The 23435-nt window shown below is 35.4% G+C and overlaps 1 protein-coding gene across 8 annotated transcripts in view; it reads right to left on the reverse strand.

Moving 5' to 3' along the window:
- Nucleotides 1-584: 584 nt before the first annotated feature.
- TBC1D32 (TBC1 domain family member 32) overlaps nucleotides 585-23435 on the reverse strand; it is a 78676-nt gene continuing 55825 nt past the window's right edge. For 3 of the 8 annotated variants that reach the window (XM_065056764.1, XM_065056761.1, XM_021294458.2), the window contains 7 exons: nucleotides 17234-17317; nucleotides 9109-9178; nucleotides 8192-8307; nucleotides 7102-7256; nucleotides 5292-5432; nucleotides 3641-3829; nucleotides 585-1398 (listed from right to left, as the gene is read on the reverse strand). In XM_065056764.1, coding sequence (XP_064912836.1) covers nucleotides 1279-1398; nucleotides 3641-3829; nucleotides 5292-5432; nucleotides 7102-7256; nucleotides 8192-8307; nucleotides 9109-9178; nucleotides 17234-17317 — 875 coding nt within the window. In that variant the 3' untranslated portion in view covers nucleotides 585-1278. Of the gene's footprint in view, nucleotides 1399-3640; nucleotides 3830-5291; nucleotides 5433-6245; nucleotides 6395-7101; nucleotides 7414-8191; nucleotides 8308-9108; nucleotides 9179-17233; nucleotides 17318-23435 lie in introns of those variants that run through there. The other 5 variants (XR_010471319.1, XM_065056762.1, XM_065056763.1 and 2 more) reach the window with 5 other exon arrangements.

Raw genomic sequence — 23435 nt, forward strand, 5'->3', positions numbered from 1 at the left:
TCTGCTTTGTATTTGTATTCGACTCATCCTCCTGATTATTGTGTCCTGTACCTCTTTGCACTGATTTGATGCCCTATTGATGAAAGTCATTGATATTTAGGGTCCACTTGACAGTGCCTCTCTCTTCTTTGTTGGAGGATGAGGAGTACAAAGTGGCAGCTATTTAGATGGCAGGAGTCTCTGGGTTACTCAAATGACCAACACAAGGTCTAATTTTCCTGACAAATATCTGCTGCTGATAAAGAAACTGATTACTTCATAACTCGTAGCTTAATCAACTATGGTCTCTTTAAAACTGTATAGAATTTCTGGAAACACATAATATGTTCATGTGCTAGTGTTATTTTCCATCAGAATGTTTGTAATTTGGTTATTTTGAGAAATAGGGAAAGAAAAAAAGAGTTGTTTTTAAAAAAGAGGCTGCTATTAAGGTTAAAAGAACAGATTTTATGGGAGTCTTGATATTGCTCAACGCTGGTGTCAGGCAAGTAAGTATGTGGTTCTATCAGCTGTTATCATAATTTCTTCTTCATAGTTGCCAGTCTCTTTTATTAATGTAGGAAAGTCAACACAGTTCACAAAAGTCCAAAAATATTTCAAACATTTATTTTATAGACAGGAAAAAAAAACCTAAACATATGAACTTATGAAATGCACAATCAGGAAAACAGAAATTAGTGGCAAAACCTTTGTCAGTGCTGCGCACTCTGAGGTTGCATATAATTACAGAAATTTCAACTGCAGGTTCTAATGTATTTTATAATTTCAGTTTGTGTATGTGCTCACACATTCATTTTATCTAGTGAAATTGCTCTTCAAGAACTTTGCAGTAATGTTTAGTTTGTCTCACAGGGATAATGATATTGGATAAATCTAAGTTAAACATTTGTGGTTTCTGTTAGACTTCTAAAACATTAATTATATCACATATTCTCATCAAAATATTTTGAGATTCCAGACATTCTGTAAAGAAAACGTTACTGCAGGTTCTAAGGAAGACACTTCAGTGTCCTACATGTGGGTTCTGAAGTTGCCTTCTGCCAGCTGAAAATGGGGCTGTGCATACAGCCCATCTGCAAAAATGTGTGATTTTTGATCATCAAACTTAGATTAAGTCCTTTTGCAAAAACTATTTTCCTGAAAAAAACCCCTCTTTATTTATTTTACAGTAGGTATATTTACACCGACTGACTTATTTTAGGTGAGACGCATATATCAATCAGCATCCTTTTCAAGGATGTAAAAAAACCTGGAAAATAAAGTGCTTGTTTGCTTCATTCATGTATTCTGTACTCTTATGTTCTTCATGTCTTTCAGCAGCATATGTCTGTAGCTTGTCTCCAGGCTTTCCATGTATTCTAAATAATCACTCACTCGAAATCCATGGAGTGCTTCTTCCTGCACAAATACATACAGAAAACATTTGTTAGCTAGGAAAAAGAGATGTACAGCTCAAATTTAGTGAATTCCAAGGTGCTAAAGACAATTTTGTTCTGCTTGTCACAGCCTGGGCATTTTTTTTAAAGCAGTCCAATCTTATATTGATTAACTGTGGGCACAGATTGATCAGCAATGTAGTTATCAATAACATGGTTCATACTCACAGAAAACAAAGTGAAGAATAGCTAAATTACTCCTAGAAGAGACTGACGTACTGGCCTATGTGTGCTATTACAAGTCACAAATTCTGTAGCCCCAAGTTTCTCTATTTTATCCAAATGAAATGAAACCAACACAACCAAGACCGTCAAGGTGGGTTTACTGAGGTGGCAGGTTACACTATGCTTTGTTCACATGTGGAAATTACAAAGCTATGCACCTTTATCCTTCCATGAAAGCATTAAAAAAAGACAAAGCAATAAAGTGAAAATTCAGTTCCTGCTGAATCTTCAAGATCTCTTAAAGGGATCATCACAGTTAGTAACCCCTCTCAGCCAACAGGAAGAACAAGGGAAAAAATATTCATAGACAATTCATTACTTCTACACACCTCTTAGCACAGAGGAAAGGCAAATTAGAGAGTAATAGAAAACTATCTCACAGGTCGTTGTCTGTGTTTTGTCACTAGACGGACCCATTGAAAGGGTGAATGTTTTACATATTTTAAGTGCTAGGCATGATATCATCTGAATTGACAGCAAAGTTGTCTCCAACTTCTTTTTTCATGTGCAAATGAAAGTGTATTTGTATTTTAAGAAGAAAATATTTGTCTTTCATTTTAATAGCTAGCTGGAAATACTCATTAGATATTACCAACAAAGGTGTATTCCTGTCAAATTATCATCTTTCCATGACAAATATAATGCATGTTACAAGCTTAAAAACAGAGAGTACTATTGGTTCTTGAAAGGAAAGTAGGTAGGAGGACTTGTTTGCAGAGCAAATGATCATTGCTAGTATGAAGTTTGAGAAGTCACATTACATTAAAAAATAAAATTAATATTCTAAGTTTGTTGGTGTGATGGTGGTGCTTTTTTTTTTCTTAGACTATGTTCTCAGAAGAGTTTATACTTCCACTTTGAAGAGAATTGCTCCACTACAGTAATCCAAATTTGCGAATGTTATGCTGAGAGATAGGCTAAAACTTGAAATGGAATTTTGCTATTTCAATAAACAGGCAGCTGACTAATGCCTTTGCAAGTATTAAGTAACCTCACATGAAGCCCATAATACAGCTGAAATTGAATGAATATAATGACATGAATTAAGAGCTATCAAAAGCAAGAGTACGCTTTAAGTATGCTGTGAACGCCTCTTTTTCTGTGTACTCATTGAATTGTAAATACTTCAGTAGTGCCTTAATACACAGTATTACTCATTAACTTAACAGTACCACGTCAAGTCTTTGGCCTGTTTATACTATAGTTGACAATACACAAAATCTCTCTTCTATAATTTACATAAACTACCCCAACAATGCCATCAAGATGATGTAGTTTTTAAGCCAAGTCAAACAAAACAGTTTATTCATTAGACTTCATACCATACTTTTTCAAGGAAAATTATTGTGTTGAGATATTATTCACATTTAAGAATACTTAAGGTGGATGCAAACTAGTCAGAAAACTATTGTTGTTAGGACAGACTAGGATGAGGATATAGAGCTCACAGAAGAACTCTGACTGGAGAAAAAAAAAGACCAGAGAAAAAAGGAAAAAATATCTCTGGAACGAGTCGCCAGACATTTGTATCTATTCATGATCTGTTCATGAGTGCATCCACAGCTGAGCAGCACTCTGCAAAAAAAGAATCCAATAACCAAATGTATTTTATAATATGGCAAAGAAAATGAAATTGTGAGGCTGGCTGTGTAGTAAATGGCACCTGTTCTTAATACCAGCTCACTGAGTTTTGTGCCACATCTCTTCAAGCTTCAGTAGGAGACCCCTGTGTAAACCCACACAGAGAGAACTGAATGGGGCCACACAGAGAGAACTGAATGAAATACCCTCAGGACTTAACGTGGCTATTTACTTTGCTTACAAAGGGAACTGATTAGGATTTCCTGCCAAGAAGTAAATAAAATTGAAGTATTATTTCACTCACTTAAGTGAAATTCAGATTAAGTAACATATGTATTTTCAGTATTGAGAGCTTTGCTTCCCTTCAGCAATTCAAAAATTAAAAAAGAAACCCTTACTTTAAGAAAAACCTGGAGATCTTGGGCTTCAGTGTGCTTCAGAATGTCTTGCTGCAGGTGTTTGAACACAGAAATACACATATATATTTGATAATCAGGACCCAGGAAAATACATGTAGCAATGTAGTGACAGATCTCACTCCAGTCCATGTAATTCCAGAAGCACTGAGTTATCCATTGAAGACAAATCTAGATGAGATGAAATTACATATAATTAAATTGCTGTAGACATTCAGTCAATTGATCATCTTTATCTCTTAACTTTCCTATACTACAGACCCTTCTTCCTATAACATTACACTATCTATGAAAACAAAAGAGCTAACGTACAAGAAGCCAAGAATCACCATTTTTTAAATCGCAGCATCTGAATAGGCTTCCAGTGAGTTCCGCTGAACATAACACCCTGCATCTATACATCTCCGTTTTATGAGAATATTCTGGTAACTTCTGAGGCTAAGACATAAAAACTCAAAGCTGAGTGAAAGCAAAGGTGATGTTTTCAAGATTTTATTTTTAAACATGGCCTAGATGGTAATGAGGGTGATGGAGGTATGCTTAATGTGGATTTTCATTTAAACTAAAATCATTCTTTGGCTTATAAATGAATGTTATGCCCTTCCCTAAGACACATTTTTATTTAATTAAATGGGCATGGACCACATTTAGCAACTCCTTTTTCCGGTTTTAAATCACAATGTACTAAGACGCATACAGCACATTTTATTTAGTTCTAGACCACAAACATTCTGCTAATCATTCGTTAAAGTGTTTAAAAGTATGCAGCAGCCAAAGTACCAAGATTCTACTTGGATTACAGCAGCCGTACTCTGGCATTAAATCTGTTTTCAGGTATTTATTGACACACACAATCCCCTAAATACATTAGAGTTATTTTCACAGTTCAGAGTTTGTTTTTTTTTAATACTTCAGTAAAACTGAAAAAACACACAAAAGAGACACAGTGGCACCACCAGCGGCATTTCAGTAACACATTAAATAAATTAAAAAAAATCCCCAATAAAAAACCTTATCAGCAGTTTAGGACAATAACTATTCTATTATTAATTGTGTGCAAACAATAAAAAATGCATTCAGTATAACGAACACAAGAATAGTTGAGGAAGGAGTGCCTGTCCTCATGTGCTTTCCTACTCCAAACCAGGAACCTTATTACAAGCACCTCATTCCTACTCTGAGATGAAGTCACTCATCTGCCAGTCTTCCCAAAGACCAAATCCCAAGCTATTTTAAGCAATATCTATACCACACTGGCATCTGCCCCGTTATGAAGTTTCTTGAGCTGCAAATCTTGTTGTAAAAACGAATTACAAAGGCATAAGATTAAAAATACCTTTCTTGCCTTGGCACAGCAATAAGCTTTCTTACTGTGGCAAGACCTCCTTCGCATTGGCAATCTGTTATTATTACACGAAGCTATTTACACGTCATCATGACTGTAGTCTTTACAATGATGATCCATACATAGCATTCCATCTTACCAAAGAACTGCAGTAAGTAGGTAAACTAACAGGTTCATAACCACCACACAAGTGCTGTACAGGAAAAACACAGCAGTTCCTGAATGCCCTTGATTTTGTGGATTTAAGTCAAAAAGTTGATGATACTCTGATACCCTTTCATCAGTTACCTGAGATGGAGTGAAACCAGACATGTGGAAGGCTGAAGAGACAAGTGGCAACTCAGCTTTCAGCAGCATTTCGATGTAGTGACCACTGCAAAAATAGACTGGATGGATGCCAGATTCCACTGTGGTAATAGGCAGATGAACCTGATTAACAAAAACAACATCATCATCAACAACAACAAAGTTGAGGAAAAGGATTAGAAACTACAAAATGTGTTATTTTGAAATACCTTACTGCGAATGATATATAAAACCATTCATGTTTACTTGTAGGATAAGTCATCCCAGTTATTTTACAGACGGGAAATAAAATATTCAAAAAAGTTGACACTACCATCAGGAAAAACACGCAGTTAAACTAAAGAAAAAAAGTTAGAAACTGTTTAAAATATATCCTGACTATTCCTTTGCATTACCAATCTAGTTCTTTACTGCAGGTAAACTTTAATTGTCAAATCAGGGATGGAGAAACCATTGTTATATTCTAAAGAAAAGAACAGAAGAAAAGAAAGACTAATTTCTGTCAGGTTTTTTTTTCCCATTTACTGGTGGACAGAGTGGAACTTCTATGGTATTTGAAGTTGTTTTCTGTGTGCACGTTTCTTTGCAGTATGTGTGGCTTAGTATGAGTGAAATTATATTTGTGCAGCAAAAGGAACAGAAGTTTTATCAGTATGGAAAGCTCTGGATGTCAGTGCTTGGGTCTAGCTAATGAATCCTTGGCTTCATGCTAGAAGGTCACGGTACATCCTTTAGAATTTTCCTCCTTCCTGAGGTAGGCAGCATCACAATCCAATCAATGACTGGATAATTTCTTCTTTATGTTTTGACACTTTAACTTACTTGAATAACATCCGCAATGTAAACTAAAACAATTATTGAATCTTCTCTTTGTGCTTTCAAGATATATTATGAAAGATAAATCATTTAGGTATTGAGTATTAGCACTGCACCAACCTGCCTGCAATGCTGACAAGGTCTTGTATGGAAGACAACACTGACAGTTGTTCAGCACAATCACATTCAAACAATGGAGCAACATTTCGTTGTGCTGGAACAACCTTAGGGCTGGACTCAGGGCTGTGAGTGGACCAAGACGATCACTTCTGGTGACAAGACAGACCGATTCATATTAATACAGAGACAGCATGCAGAACAGGTATGGAATCTAATCCGTGCTTCTTATACCCCAGAGTTCTCTGGTAAAAACTAGAGTTGTTTACGTTCAAAACATTCAAGATGATGTGAATGTATAAAGTCAAACTGAAAGGGTTTTATGTTAAATGAATGGATTCACATCTAGGAAAGGTGAAAATTATGTTGTGTATACTAAAAACTCAATCCAAAATACTAATAATTTAAAACTATCAATAATTCAGTATTTGTGCAATATTAAAAAAAAAGAATTACTAAATTGAAATATTTAGTAAATTTTAAACCAGATAATTTTACTAAAGAAACCAAAAGGATGGACTTGCACACTGTAATAATGAAAAAAGGCCATTCAACAGTATTGCAGCCTTCACACATAATTTAATGCCACTAACAAACTTTATTTTACTGCCTGCTTTAAAATTCAATAACATTACCTTTACTGTCAGTCCACCAGTTATTTCACTACTTTTAAACAACCATTTGAACAAATGTCAAATCTATATTTTTCTTAGATAATTTTTCAGGGTTCAGTTAAAGGCCTTCAGTAAAAATATCCTGCATCAGGAAAAAAAAAAGGTGCAAAACTAAGGAAATTGATAGTCTCCTTTAGAAACTTTCAAAGTTGCCTTTTAGAAAGAAACAGCTTTTAAATTCTTACAGATTTATGCAGTCTTGGTAGCCAAAGAAATGCTGAAACAAGAAGACGTGAAAAATCCTGAAGGAACGTCAGTGTCTTCTCCCCGTCCCCTGACATGATGAGGAAGATGGAAGAGGCGAACCAGTCATAGCCAGAAGAGCGTTCTTGCAAGCAGCCTGGGGAGAAGGTCAAGGAGCTGGGGCAGAGATCTCCTCATCCCCACCCTCCTCCTCCTCACCAGGCCCACGCACCCACAGGGAAGAGCTGCTTGGTCAGAGAGATGGGAATACAGCTGCGAAGAGGCAGCTTCTTCAGGCACGGCTGCCTCTCAAACTGAATTAAGACAAACGAGTTAAGCTGTTTTCCCTACACACTACTTTTCTTCCAGTCCATAAGCAGTCTTGCCAAATCAACAAAAGTAAACAAAACCCAAGTAAACGTAAAACACCCCACATCAAAACAAGCATGTGTGTAGTACAAAAAAGGAGAATGGTGGAGGAGGAAAACAGGAGTTGCAAAGAGTATGGAAGAAAACAAAACAAAGAGGTAAAACCAAGGCTTTGAAAAAAGTATATTCTGACTAATACACCTGAAGTGTATTTTAATAGTGATTTGTAAGTCTAATACCTGAAGAAACCTTGGTGGCAAGGGGTATCTGTTTTATTTTTAAAAAAAGTTTCACAGTAAATCTAAAAGAGTCAGAATTCAAAACATTCCTGTTGACCAGATTACAGCCACGCAACGTTATATGAGCAATACCATTACACTGTTGGTATTATGGGAGTACCACAAATATTAATGCTGCAGACTCTTTACCACATGCAGAAAGACGTGGATCCTACTCCAAAACCATTTATGAAAAATTAATGAGAACTACAATTTTAGCCAAGCATAGGAACAAAAGGGTGAGGATTTTCTTGACTGGATTGAGCATGCATTTTAACTTAAAATAGAGCAGCACTTTTGCTTCGAGATTTTGTTGTTTGCTTGCTTGTTTCTTAATCTTTCAGTACATATTACGCACCTACACCACCATCAAAAGGCCAAACTAAGAGTTCAAATTCCACTGGTATTTTCAGGCAATAGAATTTATACCACCAAGAAAGGATACGAAGTGAGGATACCACAGTTCTCTGATGTTGTTTCAGAAACTTCTCACAATTCATTAACACAAAGCACAGATCATTTTCAGCATGTTCTTCCAGCAAGTTTAGGTATTTTCCATATCTAGCACAAAAAGTTAAAAACCAAAACTGTTTAACGGTTAAATATTGTATTAATTCTTAAAAAGCAAGAACTCAAATTGAATAGGCCTGTGAAAGTTAAGCTGTCACAGCGCTGTTCATCACAAACACCATGTTGTAGATACACACATAAATGGTTTAATAAACCCTGTCATGCTTTATCTACACACCAAACATTTGCTACTCAGTGTTGAAATTCCATACCTAAATTCCTTTCACTTCAGATTGAGAAACTGTGGTGCACAAGAACAAGTACTCTAACACACATGACTCATTTTCTTCACATACATTATCTGGAATTCCATCTAAGTATACTGTATGTGTAATTATTAGCATCTGAATTCAAATATTAATGCTAAAGATAATCTGTGGAAGTACAGACACATTAGCTTTTCCTTCATCAAAGCTCTGCAAATTACCAGTCAAATAAAATGTTTGAATGGCATATAACTAAGCTTAGCTAAACAGAGCCAATTTAGAGAAGTAATGTGAGGAAAAAAAGACACGTAACTCAGGATAATGTAACTTTATGGTAAATCTTACTATCAAGTTACAATTAGCCTTACAACAATAAAGGATAATAACCTATATAATTTGTAAGGATACTTTAATTATGTATAATATCTTTTTCATTTTCAACGTCAGAATTAACTTTCTTAAAGATGATCTTTAGATTTAAATCGTATAAAGCACTGAGTTGATGGATTAGGTATCATTAAAGTCACCCCATGAAAATCAAAATAATTCTAGAAATATACTAGGGAAATATTTTAATACTATGTACCTGACTGTCATTTCAACACCAAGCTGCTGAACAGATGAAAGGCTTTCATTCTTCACATCTACATCTGTGGCTAAAACAAAAGAAAACATATAAAAATAATTAGGATAAATATGATTTTAACTGAATACTAATGCAAAGCTTATGTGTGAATACCAATTTTGGAGAGCTGTTTGCTATTTGAAATGAGTTTGGTAGTGTTTGCAAAGGATGCATGAAGAACATGCATTCCTCATATACTTTTACTTTTTTAATTAAAATCATTTTCTTTTTAAGAAAATCTTCACTTTTAGTATAGTTATCATTAGCTTTACAGCACGATGCAAACAACAACACCTTTTTTCAGACCCATTTCTTAGCAGAGCTTTATCCCTTCTGGTCAAGGCATGGGACAAAGTATCATTTTGTGATCTATTTTCTTCCCTTCCAGTGGCCTTAAAGTCTCCTATCTGTGAAAACAACCTTATTAACAACAAAATCTATTTTGATACGAATGTCAGAAAACTTTATAACTGATGGATTTAGAAAAACACTGTATTTCTATGCATTGTTCATTCACAAAATAATATATATCCCGTTTTCTGCATTTGTTTGAACTAAAAATCCAAGTTAGACAAATTAATAAATCATGAACTAAAGCAACTTCTGTTGTAAAGTTTTCTCAAAATTTTAAATTCTAAATACAGTTAAAAATGGTCATTGTTTCTCTCATGTACACATATCACCTAAGATAACTCTACACCCGTAAAACTACAGTCCTATAATATGAGTTACAAAGCTGAGGGCTTAAATCTTCAACATACTTATTTCAGACAAAGCGTTAATTAAAAAACCAACCAAACTAAAACCCCTCAACCAACCAACAATAGCCCCCCCCCTCGCCCGCTTAAATGAATGTAAATAACCCCATAAAAACCAACACAATTTGTTAAAAATGGAAATAACAGATATGGCAGCAGAAGTTAACATATATCCATGTACCCATGTGAGTGATAAATGTAAAAATCCAATTACATGGTAACTTGATATGTACTTTTTCTAGACCCTTCTCTGGCAGATGGAGAAATCAAGCTGAAGGATTCCCTCGCTACCCATTCTAGTAAACACTTGATATTCCTGGTAAGCAATATTTACAGGTTAAGGGCGGAAATGCCTCTGGTTAAGAAGAAAAGTTAAAGAAAACAACTTAAGAAGCACTCTGCTCAGATGAGATGAAGTAGGTTGGAATTTTCTTGAAGAAAACAATACAGTAAAATTATACACGACAATGAAGGGATAAAAATCAGCAGAGGCAGTATGGTAAGAGAAAAAACCCACTCTGTATTATAACTTCAAGAGAGGACCATGATATAAGTGTTAGGGTCATGAGAAATTAACCTTATGTATAAATGTATTTGTCAAAAGTATAAGAAAAATCAACTAATCTTTGAGTAAAACAAATTTATTCAATAATCTGATGAGACTGAAATAGCAATCCCACTTCAGAGAGGATTTTTTTTATCTGGAGAAAAGAAGTTCAAACATCTTTTGCATACTATACCACCAACTAAATATTTGGAAGAATACATATAAAATCACAGGGCATTTCAATTAAAACTCCACAGAGATGAGTGAAACAGTTCATATATTTTTACCGCTCCTGCTCCAAGTTTCCCATTTACTCAAGCTGCAATTACCACACCAACAGTCAATTCATTTTCAGGTTCCTGTTCACAATCAGGAAGGCAAGAAGCATATTTATATCCTAGAGATCATGATGGAAGACAAACCAGGGGGAATTTCAACGTGTTGGCTGTGATTGACGGCAGAACCACATTCAATGGCAGGGGAGAGGAAACTGGCATAACAACTTCTAAACCACAAGGCAGTCCTGTCTCCATTTTGACGTGGATCTTCCTGTGGGTGGCAATGCAGGAGCTCGTACCCCAGTCCAGCAAGGGTGCCATGAGGAACAGCTGCATCGTTACCCACAACCTGAGCCCAGTTTTCAACCTGTAGCAGTTTACAGCAAGTACTGAATGCTCATTTCCCATTAACATTTAAAGAACACAACTGATTTAATTGATTCTCATTGCCTTTTCTTCTCTGTCTTAATAATTTCTTAGTTGCTGAAAAGGGCTTTTTCCTTATCAGTTTTCCTTTGATATTTTCCCCTGTATTACGAAAGAAGAGTTTGGATTGAATAATAATTCTATATTACATAGTACCTCATTGGGACAGGAAAAGATAGGCTCATGGTCTTCTGTGTTTGGTAGTTTGTTTTTTTAAAGCTTCCGGGTTTTTCTGCAAAACTTTGAGGAATCATAAATGTCAAAAGGGATTAGGGGGAATGGGAAGAACTGGACGAAAGGAAGATGGGGGGCAATTCTTTAAGCAATTTCAGCGCTCCCTTGCTTCAAGGTCATGACTGATCATTCGTACCATTCTGATCATGCCCGTTGCAAACACTTTGATGGGCAATACTTCTCAAAACATTTTGAAGCATTCAGGAGCACAAAACCAGACATTCCATAAGGCACGATTTGCAAAGGCAATTCCATAGTATTACTAAGCTATAACTGCAAACACTTCAGAGTAAGTTAACTGGCACACATAGTCCAGCAGTATTTTTCTCATCAGACCAAACTTCAATCAACTTTACAACTCACCTGAAAGATTGCTTTCTCATTCATTTTCCCTCCTACCATGAAGAAGCTTTTATGTGTTTAAGTCAGAAAATGGGCTACATGGCAGTCTTACTGAAGTGACAGGATGCCAAACTGAAACAGCTTTACAGCATATTTCATACAAATTGTATGGTCTTGAGGTAATAATCAATTTATTTCCCTGTTCAACTGCTGTTACCTCAAAGAAACTACTGGCTTCCCTTTCATGTTAAGTGGAGGAAATGACAAAAGCTGTTGCTCACATTATTGATTTTGTTTTTTCACTCCATGGTGCCTGGGCCAAATGTTTTTATCACAAACATAAAAAATGTTTGCCATAAAAATGTTTATGTTTTTACTGCAAAGAATTGTTGAAAACACCGTGATGGCCAGAGCCATCTGCATTATTCCTGCAAATGCTTCAAAAATCTTTACAGCCTGTAGTCATGTTCACTATCAGGTCTCTAGTCGTTGGCTTTGTACATATAACTTGAAATTGTGGAACTCCCTTTTAAAAAACAAACAAACAAACCTAGCAAGATTTTTACTTACTCTTCAGCAGGTATCTAAACATTAACACTGTCAGTGGGCAGGTGCTCAAGGAGTCAGGATTATGTTTTGTCAGCACCTACCCTCTCTCCTGATGTCCTAGAGAGCTTCTGACAGTTTCAATCTCATTGTCATTGCTAGAATGGTCTACAAAAAATCCTACTTCAAAGAAAAGTATTATTGTTGGATTTGAATTGCGAATGGAGACAATGTAAAAAAGATGCAAGAATAGTTGCTAGAGAATATTGTTGGTTTTTCATCAGAGCTAGGTAATCTCATGTGCAGTTCCACCTTGACTATTAAGAGCATCTGTCATCAGTACACTTGTCATAACAATACAAGATCAAAATATTAATAACTGGAACTTCTTTATGTATCGGTCATCACAAATACTCAAACTGTTCTTGGCAGCAACATCAGTAAGAATAAATCACATTTTCAGTCCAGTTACATATAAACTGGCAAAGGGCAAAAAGCTTTTTGCTAACAGCATCTTTACAGTGGGCACCCATCTTTAAAGAAGTGCATTCACCAAATGATGCAGGAAGAAAGGAAGAATGTCCTCCCTTCTCCTTCCCTCCCAGTCCAATCTGGGGTGTAGTCCTGTATTTCTCATTGTCTCTATTCTGATCTATACTGGCAGTCTCCCATTGGTGTTTTTAAAATTTCTCAGTTCGTTACTCAATCCATCTGACCCTTAGAAGATTAGGAGCTCATTAAATGGCAGAAAGTTCCTATGAGATTTTGCTCAGCCAGAGAACTAAGCCTCATCTAGAGAAGAAACACACCATGACATTCGAATTTTACAGCCAGGACCTGAAATCCCTGAGGCTCTGTCCCTCTGGCAGTACATGACAGAGCTGTTTCAGAGACAAAGTCCAGTGGAAATAGAGAACTGAACTGCAAGGTCATCTGCACAGCCAGAGCTACCAAACAGAACAGATGATCCTGAAAGGTCGTAGCATTCCCAAGTGTGGGCAGCCTGAAACACATGGTGGAGATGAGTAAATAAGTCCAGACACCAATATATCAGTGGAAGTGGAATTCTTTCAGAAATGGGTTTGTTAGAACCTTGAGAAAATGAATACATTTCCACAAAGCATTTATGTTGCAATGAACTGGAATTTGCTAACAGGAAGAGCAAATGGCTATTTTAGGAACTTCATATCCCTAGCATGTAACGCCTATTTTACAACCACAAAAAACTTCAGTTTCTTGCCATCCTATTGCCTATTACAGCTAAACAGCAATGATTTGGTTTAAAATGGTTATGTATTTTGTTTTATTTGTTTGGGGTTTTTTGTTGTTGTTTTTTGGTTTTTTTTTAAGAAGAAAGAAAAATAGAAGCAAAATATAAAGTATTAATTCTGGGAAAGGGGATAGACAGAGTTCACTAACATTTAACATACATATTGTACATTATTTTACTCATACGAATCCACATCACAGCAGTATCATAGCTGCTAGGAAAGAAAGTAAACTTCAAGTAAGATTTGTGTTATAGTTTATAATTAAACACAGGAAATGCATAGTGTTTTATTATATATTTTTCCTTCTCTCTTATCTTGAAAATGATAACAACCCAAACTAATTTGATTTTTCTATGTTTGCAAATTTTACAATAAACTAAAATCCTGAGGGATTCCACAGCAGATGGATGACTCTGTTATTCTAATTACAACTACCTACGGGTTTAGAAAGCTGTCATTTTTTAAGATAATCAATTTCTCATTTATAGAAACATGATAAACACTGAGTATCTATGCATCATACTGAATCCGCTTTCATGAAAATTGTGGCTTCTCCTCATTAACATTTAACAAATATTAGAAACTGCTTTTCAGTTCCTCAGACCCACATTTATTCAAGTGAATGGTGGACACAGGCAATTGCCAAGTGCATGCTTGGCTTACTTAGATGTGCAGCTAGAAAGACACATCTGGAATACAGTTTACCTTCTAACAACTCATTAGATTTACCTAATTCAGAAAAGTGTCTCAACTGAAAGGGCAGTTGTAGGATTTAGCTTAGATAGCTGTTACACATTAGCATATGGAAAAGATACTGTGAAATAACACGGCATTCAATAATGAGTTGTTCTGCTTGGAGAAATTCCAACCCTTCATACACAGTAGCAAAATATCCTGGGAAACGTATACATTGTATACAAGCATATACAATACTTAAAGTGTATACAATACAAATATAAAGTGTATACAATACTTGTATACAATGTATATAATAATTATTCAATCAGTGAGAAACCTAATTTTAAGTAAACAAGGTCTGATAAAGATTTGAGTGTGTTTTGTTTGTCTCTTCTGTACACACATAGGAAGGATAATACAGACTTGGCTTCTCAAAGTGCATTTCCTGCCTTCACAGGAATGCCACAGTGTGTGTTTCATGACGTAAAAAATAACCTGAAATTCGTGTAAATTTAGCTGTACAACTGATTCTAACAATAAAGCACTTTGACTGTTCCAGTGTGGTGCACGATCACAGATACAATTTTAGAGCCAGATTTTGGTTTCACTTTCACGTCAATCAGCATGACTTTGTTGGTCTAATCTAGTTTCCCTGGACATCACTCATTGCTAGACCTGCCTGAAAAAGGTGGTACAAAATTTTAGTAGCTATTTTCCTATAAAACTTAAAATAAACCCTTGATGAAACATATTCTGTTTGCCTGAGCAACACTCTTTCCCAGGCTGAAGAACTCTTCACAGAATGGTGTTGTGGACAGGGGAAGAAGGATCAAGGCAACACTAGCCCTTTGCCTACATTTTGCATCGGTTCCTTGCCACCAGACTACTGACTATCCTTGAGAAGGCTTCTCACTCTCCCATTTCCAAGCTTGCCTTTATTAAAGCACATTTGCAAATGAAAATTGTTCACCAGCCAACCCGTTAAATTTTGTAACTTATATTTGAGAACTGAAGAGGTAAACTTGATGTCCAATAGTGCCTGTGTAAGACTGAATGAAAAAAATATTCAGAAAATACAAAAAGGAATGTCTTACAGACTGGGTTGGTTTACCATACAAATAAAATCTTTCAAGCTCAAGAAAATCAAGAATTGAGGTTTTTACTACGTTGTATGTTTTGTTTCTGTACCTATCCATTGGGACTTTCAGTTCTAAAAATTTAATTTAATGTATGCAATTGTCACAGGATTTTCAAATCTGGTGTTTCTTCAAAGTTGACATCAAATGTTAGATAAATATTGTAGTGTTGTTGCCACCTCCACCTAATCAATGGTTCATGGTGAAATCACACGTCATTGAAGTAGGAGATCCAGGTTCAACATTCCTGAACATGTTTTAAATCCTAGCTTTGAACAAAAGGTTGACAAGAGCGGATTGAAACAAAAGTACTTGACATCGAAATGAGCTGAGTATGGACTGCTGCTTCCCCTCATTAGAGTTCTTCCACACTTTGCTGTTATGATTAAGCAACAGCAGGATGCTGTCTCTGCTGGGCATGGCATCCTCTTGGAGGTCACGGAGTTGGATGTCTGTTCCTCCTCCAGTTAGTTTTAGCCTTCCTCGAACCAAGTGGGTTTTCCTGTTTTTCTAACAGGTAACACTAAAACAACCGTGCAAAGTTGGATCTGCGGGCTATAGTGTCTCCAAAGACATTTCCCAAGGCAGAAAACTACTCTCGGGACTTCCTTATCGTTGGAGAACGTGTGATATTTTGAACTATGGCCTAAAAAGAGAGATATACAGAGAGGAGCAAGCGAGGCAAAACATTTATGTCATGAAGACATTATGTGGGCTTCTAAAGGAACCACCAAGGTGATCATTTGAATTGGTGCCAGAAATATGTAACTAGCAAGTCTCATGAGTCCCTGAAAATATTTTTTTGCTCATTATGCCACCTGAGAAGTTGAAAAGTAAATTATGAACTAATTCAGGACAACAAAGGCCCTTTAAGGATCTTTTAAGGAAAAATAAAATAGTAACAGAAAGAACTATCACTTCAGCAGCTCTCTTCATTAAGTGAAGAAAGAGACTGTCAAATAAAATTAAGAGTACTCCATTATCAAGCTTCCAGAAGGAAAAGGCCATTACATAAAAGAAAGAGATCCTCTAAAATACTAAAGTGGTTTTATGCTTTGGAACTTTAACGGCAAGCCTGAAGTCTCCAAGGACACTATGTTTGCATCCTATAGATACGAGAATAAAATAGCGGTATAAATAACAGACACTCCCCAAAGCAGGCTTGGTTCTCCAGAGTTAGTGGCAGAATAAGTACTCTAAATGACTGAACTACAACCTAAGAGAAAAGTCCTTGACACACAGTAAAGAATGAAAGTGCATTTTCCGACATATTAACAATGCTTCTAAATCTTCTAATTTTGCAAGTACTTCAAAATACTAAAATGTATTACTTTACACTCAGAATTAATTAACTTTATCACTCATCCTTTACTCTCGGCTGTAAGCACGACACCTGTACAAAACTAACACTCAGATTACCCTGCCAACAATAGCAGTTCTTCAATAAATATCCTTTAATGCAATACAAATCGCATACCTTTGGGTTGATTATATTACTATATTAGGGGGCTTTCAAAACATGAGCCAGATTGCTTATAGTATCATAAACTGTTTATGCCACCAGCTTTGCAAGTCATTCTATAATAGGTGTCAACAAATACTTTGAATCATACATTCACCTGTTCTGCATCCCCATCTTTCCATTACACATACAGAAATGTGAAAGCCCATCACTAACAATTACCTGTACTGCTTACTCCAGCATGTCATCTTTTGCTCCAAAGTGAGGTATTTCCCATCAGTTAAGTAATAAAATTCTGAGTTGTTAAAGAATATTTTAAACAACCTCCAAAATGCTACAGATACATTTAAAAGGAAAGTAATTTAAATACAAAGCAGCCGCATGGCAATAAATTATTAGGAAACTGACCTTTATAGTTTTCTGTGCTGAAATAACAATCTGATTGGCTTTCAGAAAGTTGCGACACAAACTTTTCAATTAATTCTGCCAGAACTGCAAGAAGTAAAAATCCATTAAAACGTTAGAGACAACGAACAAAATGTGGAACTACATTACTTAACAAAATGTCAACATGTGAGAAACCAAAGCTATTTGAATTCCTGCATGTTTATTCATGTTTTTATAGGGGTACCATTCAAAGTGTATATTGCGCTTTTGCATTCCTAACACCATTCCTAACTTAAATTAAATTTTTATAGCTTTACTGAGAATATATTCAGTGTAAACGGAAAGAGAATCCCATATTATCTTTATATCCTCCAAGGATTACTTCATAATTTGTTATAGAGTTTCAATTTGAAATTAAAATTAACTATAATTAAACTATAATACAATATCATACCATTTTTGTCTGTGTATGTAGACAGGAGAGGAAAAAAAAAAAAGAAAAAGAAAAAAAAGGAAAAGCCCAACAACCCCCACACAACCAAAAACTCACACCACCCCTAAATGGCACTAACAAAAATTTTAAGGGCTGTTTCAAAAAAAACCCACACAATATAAAAGCACCTATGTCATCATAAAATAGAAATTATTGACTTAAAATGAAGCAACAGGAGCACTTCCTCTGGGAAATTCTGTATTTTACAATGACCATAGTGTTCTTCTTCAGCTCTTGCCATGGAACTTTGAGTCTGTAGATACCACTTACATAAGTCAGCTGCTGACATCTGGCCGCTATGTAGAAAATCACATCTCCCACCTTAACAGGATGTTAGCAAGGAAGTTAGCAAGAACTCTCAAGGACATAACATTAGAAAAAGCTGTTCCTGATTCTGCAAGTTTGAGACCACTGCAACTGCACATGCTACCAGTTTACACGTTTAAACACAGGATCCAAGGAAGCCTTAACAAACAATGCATAGAGGGAGCCCATATTGAGATGAGCCATGTTAACAACAATCAACATTTTTATAAGCAAATGCTATCCCAAAACAGCTGCTGTTCTCATGATGAACAGGATTTACATAATAGTGATATAACCTTCTTTGCACAATAATGCCAAGCAAGGAGAGTAAGGAGTGCTGCTACCCATGGGATTCCATTTGAAGCCAGCATGTTACTGTTTCCTTGGCAGAACCTCAATTTCACAGCACTGAAGCTTCAGCCCCTTTTCACCCCCTCCTGCATATAACTCCATGTACGCACAGGTGCTTTTGCCATTTTTAGACCAAATCATGCCACTAAACCCTGTAGTGGCTTTAGGAACAGTTGTAGCAGCATAAGTAAGGCAAAACGATCTGCGGTGGAGGTGGTGGTGGAGAAAGCTAGAAAATTCTGGAACCAGCCCTGTTGACAGGAAACTAACACAGAAGGAAACGGCGTGCAAGCTGTTTAGTGCATGTGGAGGAGGAAGACTGAACGTCCACCCAGTCTGACACTTGTTATGACAGAAAAATAGTGAAGAAAAAGATATGATAAAGAGAATTACCTCTTCTTTCAACCATTTTAATCTAATACACTGACATTAAATCATATTTTTTTTTTCTAGATCAGTTATCTAAAACATCTACAGAAATTCATTTACACTGAATGAGTCAAGAAAGTTTTTAAAAAATTGAGTTCTGGTCATACTGTGTTGATGGGTAGGCCTAAGGGGAAAAAAAGTTTCACTACAACAGCTAAACACAGATTTACAGTTTGAGTAGCCAATTCCAACAGAAACAAAATTAATTTTGCTTTGCAAAGTACTACTAAATCAAAACAAAAAAAATTTACATGCATCATTTATATTCTTATACATTTTTATGGAGAGAAGAAACTGCTAATTAAACATAATATAGCTATTTTTAATCATGGTTAATAAACCACATGGGGCTAGCAAAAGGCAATTTATTTTATAGAAGAGAAACAGTCTATTCATTTTGTGAGAATAAACAGAATTAACAATCTCACTAATCTTCACTAAGACACCTAGTGGAATTTGGTCCACAAACAATATAACAAGTATTTGTGTAAAATGAGAAAAGGTGTCTATACCTGGAGCTTTAGATAGCAAAAAGCAGAAATTAAAATTCCCAGCTAGCTAAATGTTTACTGTGTGATTATTAATATCATGATTGCTGAATATGCCATATTATTATTATGAACAGGAACTATGTTAAAAAGACTAAAATATCACTTAATTCAGAAAGTTTAAAACCAAGTCAGAACATTGCACATCATTTCTCTTTTTGTTGGAAGGCATCCACACACTTGACCTAGCAGTCGAATATTTCAGCTCAGTGCTTGAGTTAATGGGAGAAGAGACAACTCAACTGCTAAACAAATTTCTGAATCTCAAGCACTAAATTGGTTTCCACCATTTGAAAGTATTTATCTAAGTGCCTATCAGGATCTCTAAAAAGCTTTTAACCAAGTTTTAGAGAGGAAGACACACATAAGAGTTTATCAAAACAAATTTGGTTAATACATAAATAGAGGGTTTCCACAGGACATTGTATCTTCCAAAAGAGCATCTATGCGAAATGACAAGCAGATACTTTAATTTTTGTCTTTTAACACTACATTATGTAGCTGCTATGTGGATACTCCCTGAAAATCTTTATTGAAGGTGGAAACTACTCAGTGATTTTCAATTTAACTAGAAAAGTAAACAAAATAAATTCAGGAATATTGTACAGTCAGTATCGTTGTAAAAGCCCACATTCCCATGCAGAGGTTATGTTCAGAGATAGAGATCAGTGTTGTGACCTACCAACTCCGTGAAAAAGTTGATTTGCTTACATTACGGTAGCTTGACTGTATTAACATAGAAGCTTTTAAGAGACTGGAAATTACCTCATGCAAATTTAATCTACACATCCAAAATAAAGAGAATTTTAGTTTAGGAGTGTATAATCATATACAAAGTAAATGAAAGGTTTTCATAAATTTCCTAAATGATTGCAGTATGCTCATAAAGCAGCTGAATTCCTGCAGGATGTTTGTGTTTTTTTTTCTTCTTCTTGAAGAACTAATGTATAAAAACAAGGTAATCAAAATGGCTTCTAAACTGCATAAGAGCACTGATTAAACAAATTCACGTGATTAATACTGTTTTAATAGGTAACTACCACGAGAGGTTCCCTAGTTCCTACTCTGAAACATTCATGCTAAACAGGTTAAAAACTGCAAAACACATCAGATTTTTCTAGATCCTTTAATGTAACTAGTGTTACTGGATTATATTCTATACTAACTTGCAGATGTTTCAGAGGAGTTTAAAAGGAAAAGAACTTTCTTAAGAGAATTAACAGTAGTTCTGTTTGACTTGTGTTAGATTAAAAATTCAAGACTGAAAACCTTGAACAGCTGACTTCTTTGTAAGAGGAGTGTCAAAAATTTTAAACTCCGTCAACCATACCTCAGTTTAATTAATCTATGAAAAACACAGTTGGCAATTCCTGAGACAATGGGTGAAATTTTCCATTATTGTACATCGAAAAGGCAAAGGAACAATCTGTATTTTCTTTGAAAAGAAGAAAATAAGATAGTAAAAATTCTGACAGTGTTTCCATTAGAGATGAAGGCTGCACATTGTATTAGGTCTGGCTGAGATGGACTTGCTCCAAACTGGTTTAGTGGGCAGAAGAAAGAAGGTTTGATCTGCAATTAATCTTCCTACCTAACATGAAAGACCCTCTGTTCCACTCTAGTTCTGAAACAAGCCTCCTTGACAAATCAAGTAAGGACATAAAAATGTGAACATCTTTTTTTGCATTATTCTAAAAACCTCTTTTGTGAATGCAGTGTTTTTAGATTGGTCATACTAAAAAAAGAAAGCAGGCTGCAGGCAGAATCTAGATCTAATTGAGTGATCTTCGAGGTAGAAGATGTGGTCCACATTTAAAAAGATTAAATGGAGCTTAGAGAATCTATGTTCTTCTTACAGAGACGAATAGGCTCCTCTGTGCATCAATTTAGAAAGGGATTCTAAGCAGTTACTCTGATTTCTCTTGTTGAAATCACAGCCTAGAGAATTCTCTCTCACACATGTAACAAGAGCCCCTGTGGAAGACGACTATGCAGGACTAAAGTTGGTCAAATCTTCTACAGCTGGACCTAATGAAGACTGAAATTTAAATCATTTTCTCCTTCAAAAAGGAACAACTTGCTAGTAATGGCTCTTTAGCAGAGAAAAGGCTAATCTAGGGGTGAAGACAGACATTCTCAAAACTAATGCAATACCATAGAATATAGCACAAGTCACTGTGATGGTAAATCAACAGCAGAAGAGTGAATGAAAGATATTGATACTATACAGTTTGCTCAAGAATTTTCTAATTGCGTTCAAGCACCTTCTATACATTCAGCACCTGATAATCCTGACACCAGATCACAAAATACTTTAAGAATCAATTCACACTACACTATATAGTCATTGAAAACAATGTCATCTTTGCTGACTATGTTCTGGTTCAACTGCTGTTAATCTCAGTGTCCTTTAAAAAGGGCCCAGTACAAGAAGAGTACATGTGCATCTTTGTTCCGTAATCCTTGCAGTTTGCTTCATCTGCAACTAAAGAGAAAGTTTTGATTTCTTCATTCCAGACTGAAGCCTCTGAGTCCTATGAAATTTTTGAGAGCTTCACATGCTGCAAAAGACACATAGCAGGAGAGATGTCTCTCATAAAATAATTTCAATGAACATAATGTTATTTCAAACCACACAGCTAGCAGGTATTTTGCTGCTTCCGAAATATCTCCAAGCAGATATGCATCATTTGAACAGCTTTGCATCCAGCTTGAATTACCAGAAATTACACTCAGTTTATAATATTACTATTCTTTTGTAGGGTGTTGTTATTTATTTATTTACTGTTTCATTATGCTATTCTGTTTCTATTTTCATACTTTATTTTTTGTGCAGTTTGTGAAAGCCTTTGCAGAAGTCCCTGTGAGGCTTAACACAATTCCACAGATAATTTCTTGCTTACTTTTACTCCTAGTTCCATCTCAGCTGGAAACAGTTATTCAGAAGCAAGAACATTTTTTTTTGCTCTGGGTTAACAAATATTAACAACTCTCCATAATTCTACATTGTAGCTTCTGGTACCTCTAACAAAGTTACAGAAAACAACCTGCAAAGGTTAGAATAGCTACAAAGCACAAAATGAAAGATTTTTCTTTGTAAGCCACCTGCTTTAAACATATGTTCTGCTTTTTGTAAAACTATGTTGTTTCAACAAATAATGCCTTTTAGATGCAAGAAGACAGACTAACAATTTTCAACAAAAAAAATGATACAATCCAAGAAGAGATCAGTCTAGAAAATACGCTGCATTCAAATAAAGCCAATTTTATAAAGACTAAATTATTTGTGCTTCACAATATATAACATCACAAAAAACCCTCACTGAACTACTAGATCAGAGTCTTGCAGGAAAAGTAAGCATACCATTCTGCTAGAAAAATCTAGGGGTTTTAATTGTTACTTCTGAATTTCCTTTACTTATTCCACCAAAAGCTCATATAAAATACATTTAGTTGTTTCTGAATGGTTATGAGTCTCTGTTTGTTCACCTGATTCAAAAGGCTGTCTGAATAAATGCATTTGTGGATGTGTGCAATATTATGTACATTATAAGTGCATATATGCATTATATACAAATACATATGTATTCTGTCTACACACACATTCTTCCCAACAGAAGGTGAGAGCTCTGGCTAATTTACAGTCACGTAAAACTACAGACTCAAACCTGTTTCAAACAAGCAATAAGAACAGAAAGCTCTAAGAATTTAGAAACTTCCAATAATTATTGACTTTAACAACATTATACAAATGGCAAATTTCTTATTAACTGTTTTAATATTAAATCGGTTCCCATATAAATTACTTACTTAAGGCTTCTGAAACTGCCCTATAACTTCTATATTGCTATATAATTTATCATAAAATTTAGGTCTCTTCTGTAAAACACACATGCTGGATTATTTTGATCCCATATAGAAGACATTTCATCTGTCTTCACTGTCAGTTTTATTAACTGCTTACCTAAGGAATTTGAAGGGAAACCTTTGGGATCTGTAAACAAAAAGTTAGACTATGTACCGAATCAGAATTCTTACAGAAATGAAAGCCAGAAATTTCTGAAAACACCTAGCTTCTTTATTGCTACAGCAGAAG

This window comes from Columba livia, chromosome 3, assembly GCF_036013475.1.
Source record: "Columba livia isolate bColLiv1 breed racing homer chromosome 3, bColLiv1.pat.W.v2, whole genome shotgun sequence".
In the NCBI taxonomy this organism is placed as follows: domain Eukaryota; kingdom Metazoa; phylum Chordata; class Aves; order Columbiformes; family Columbidae; genus Columba; species Columba livia.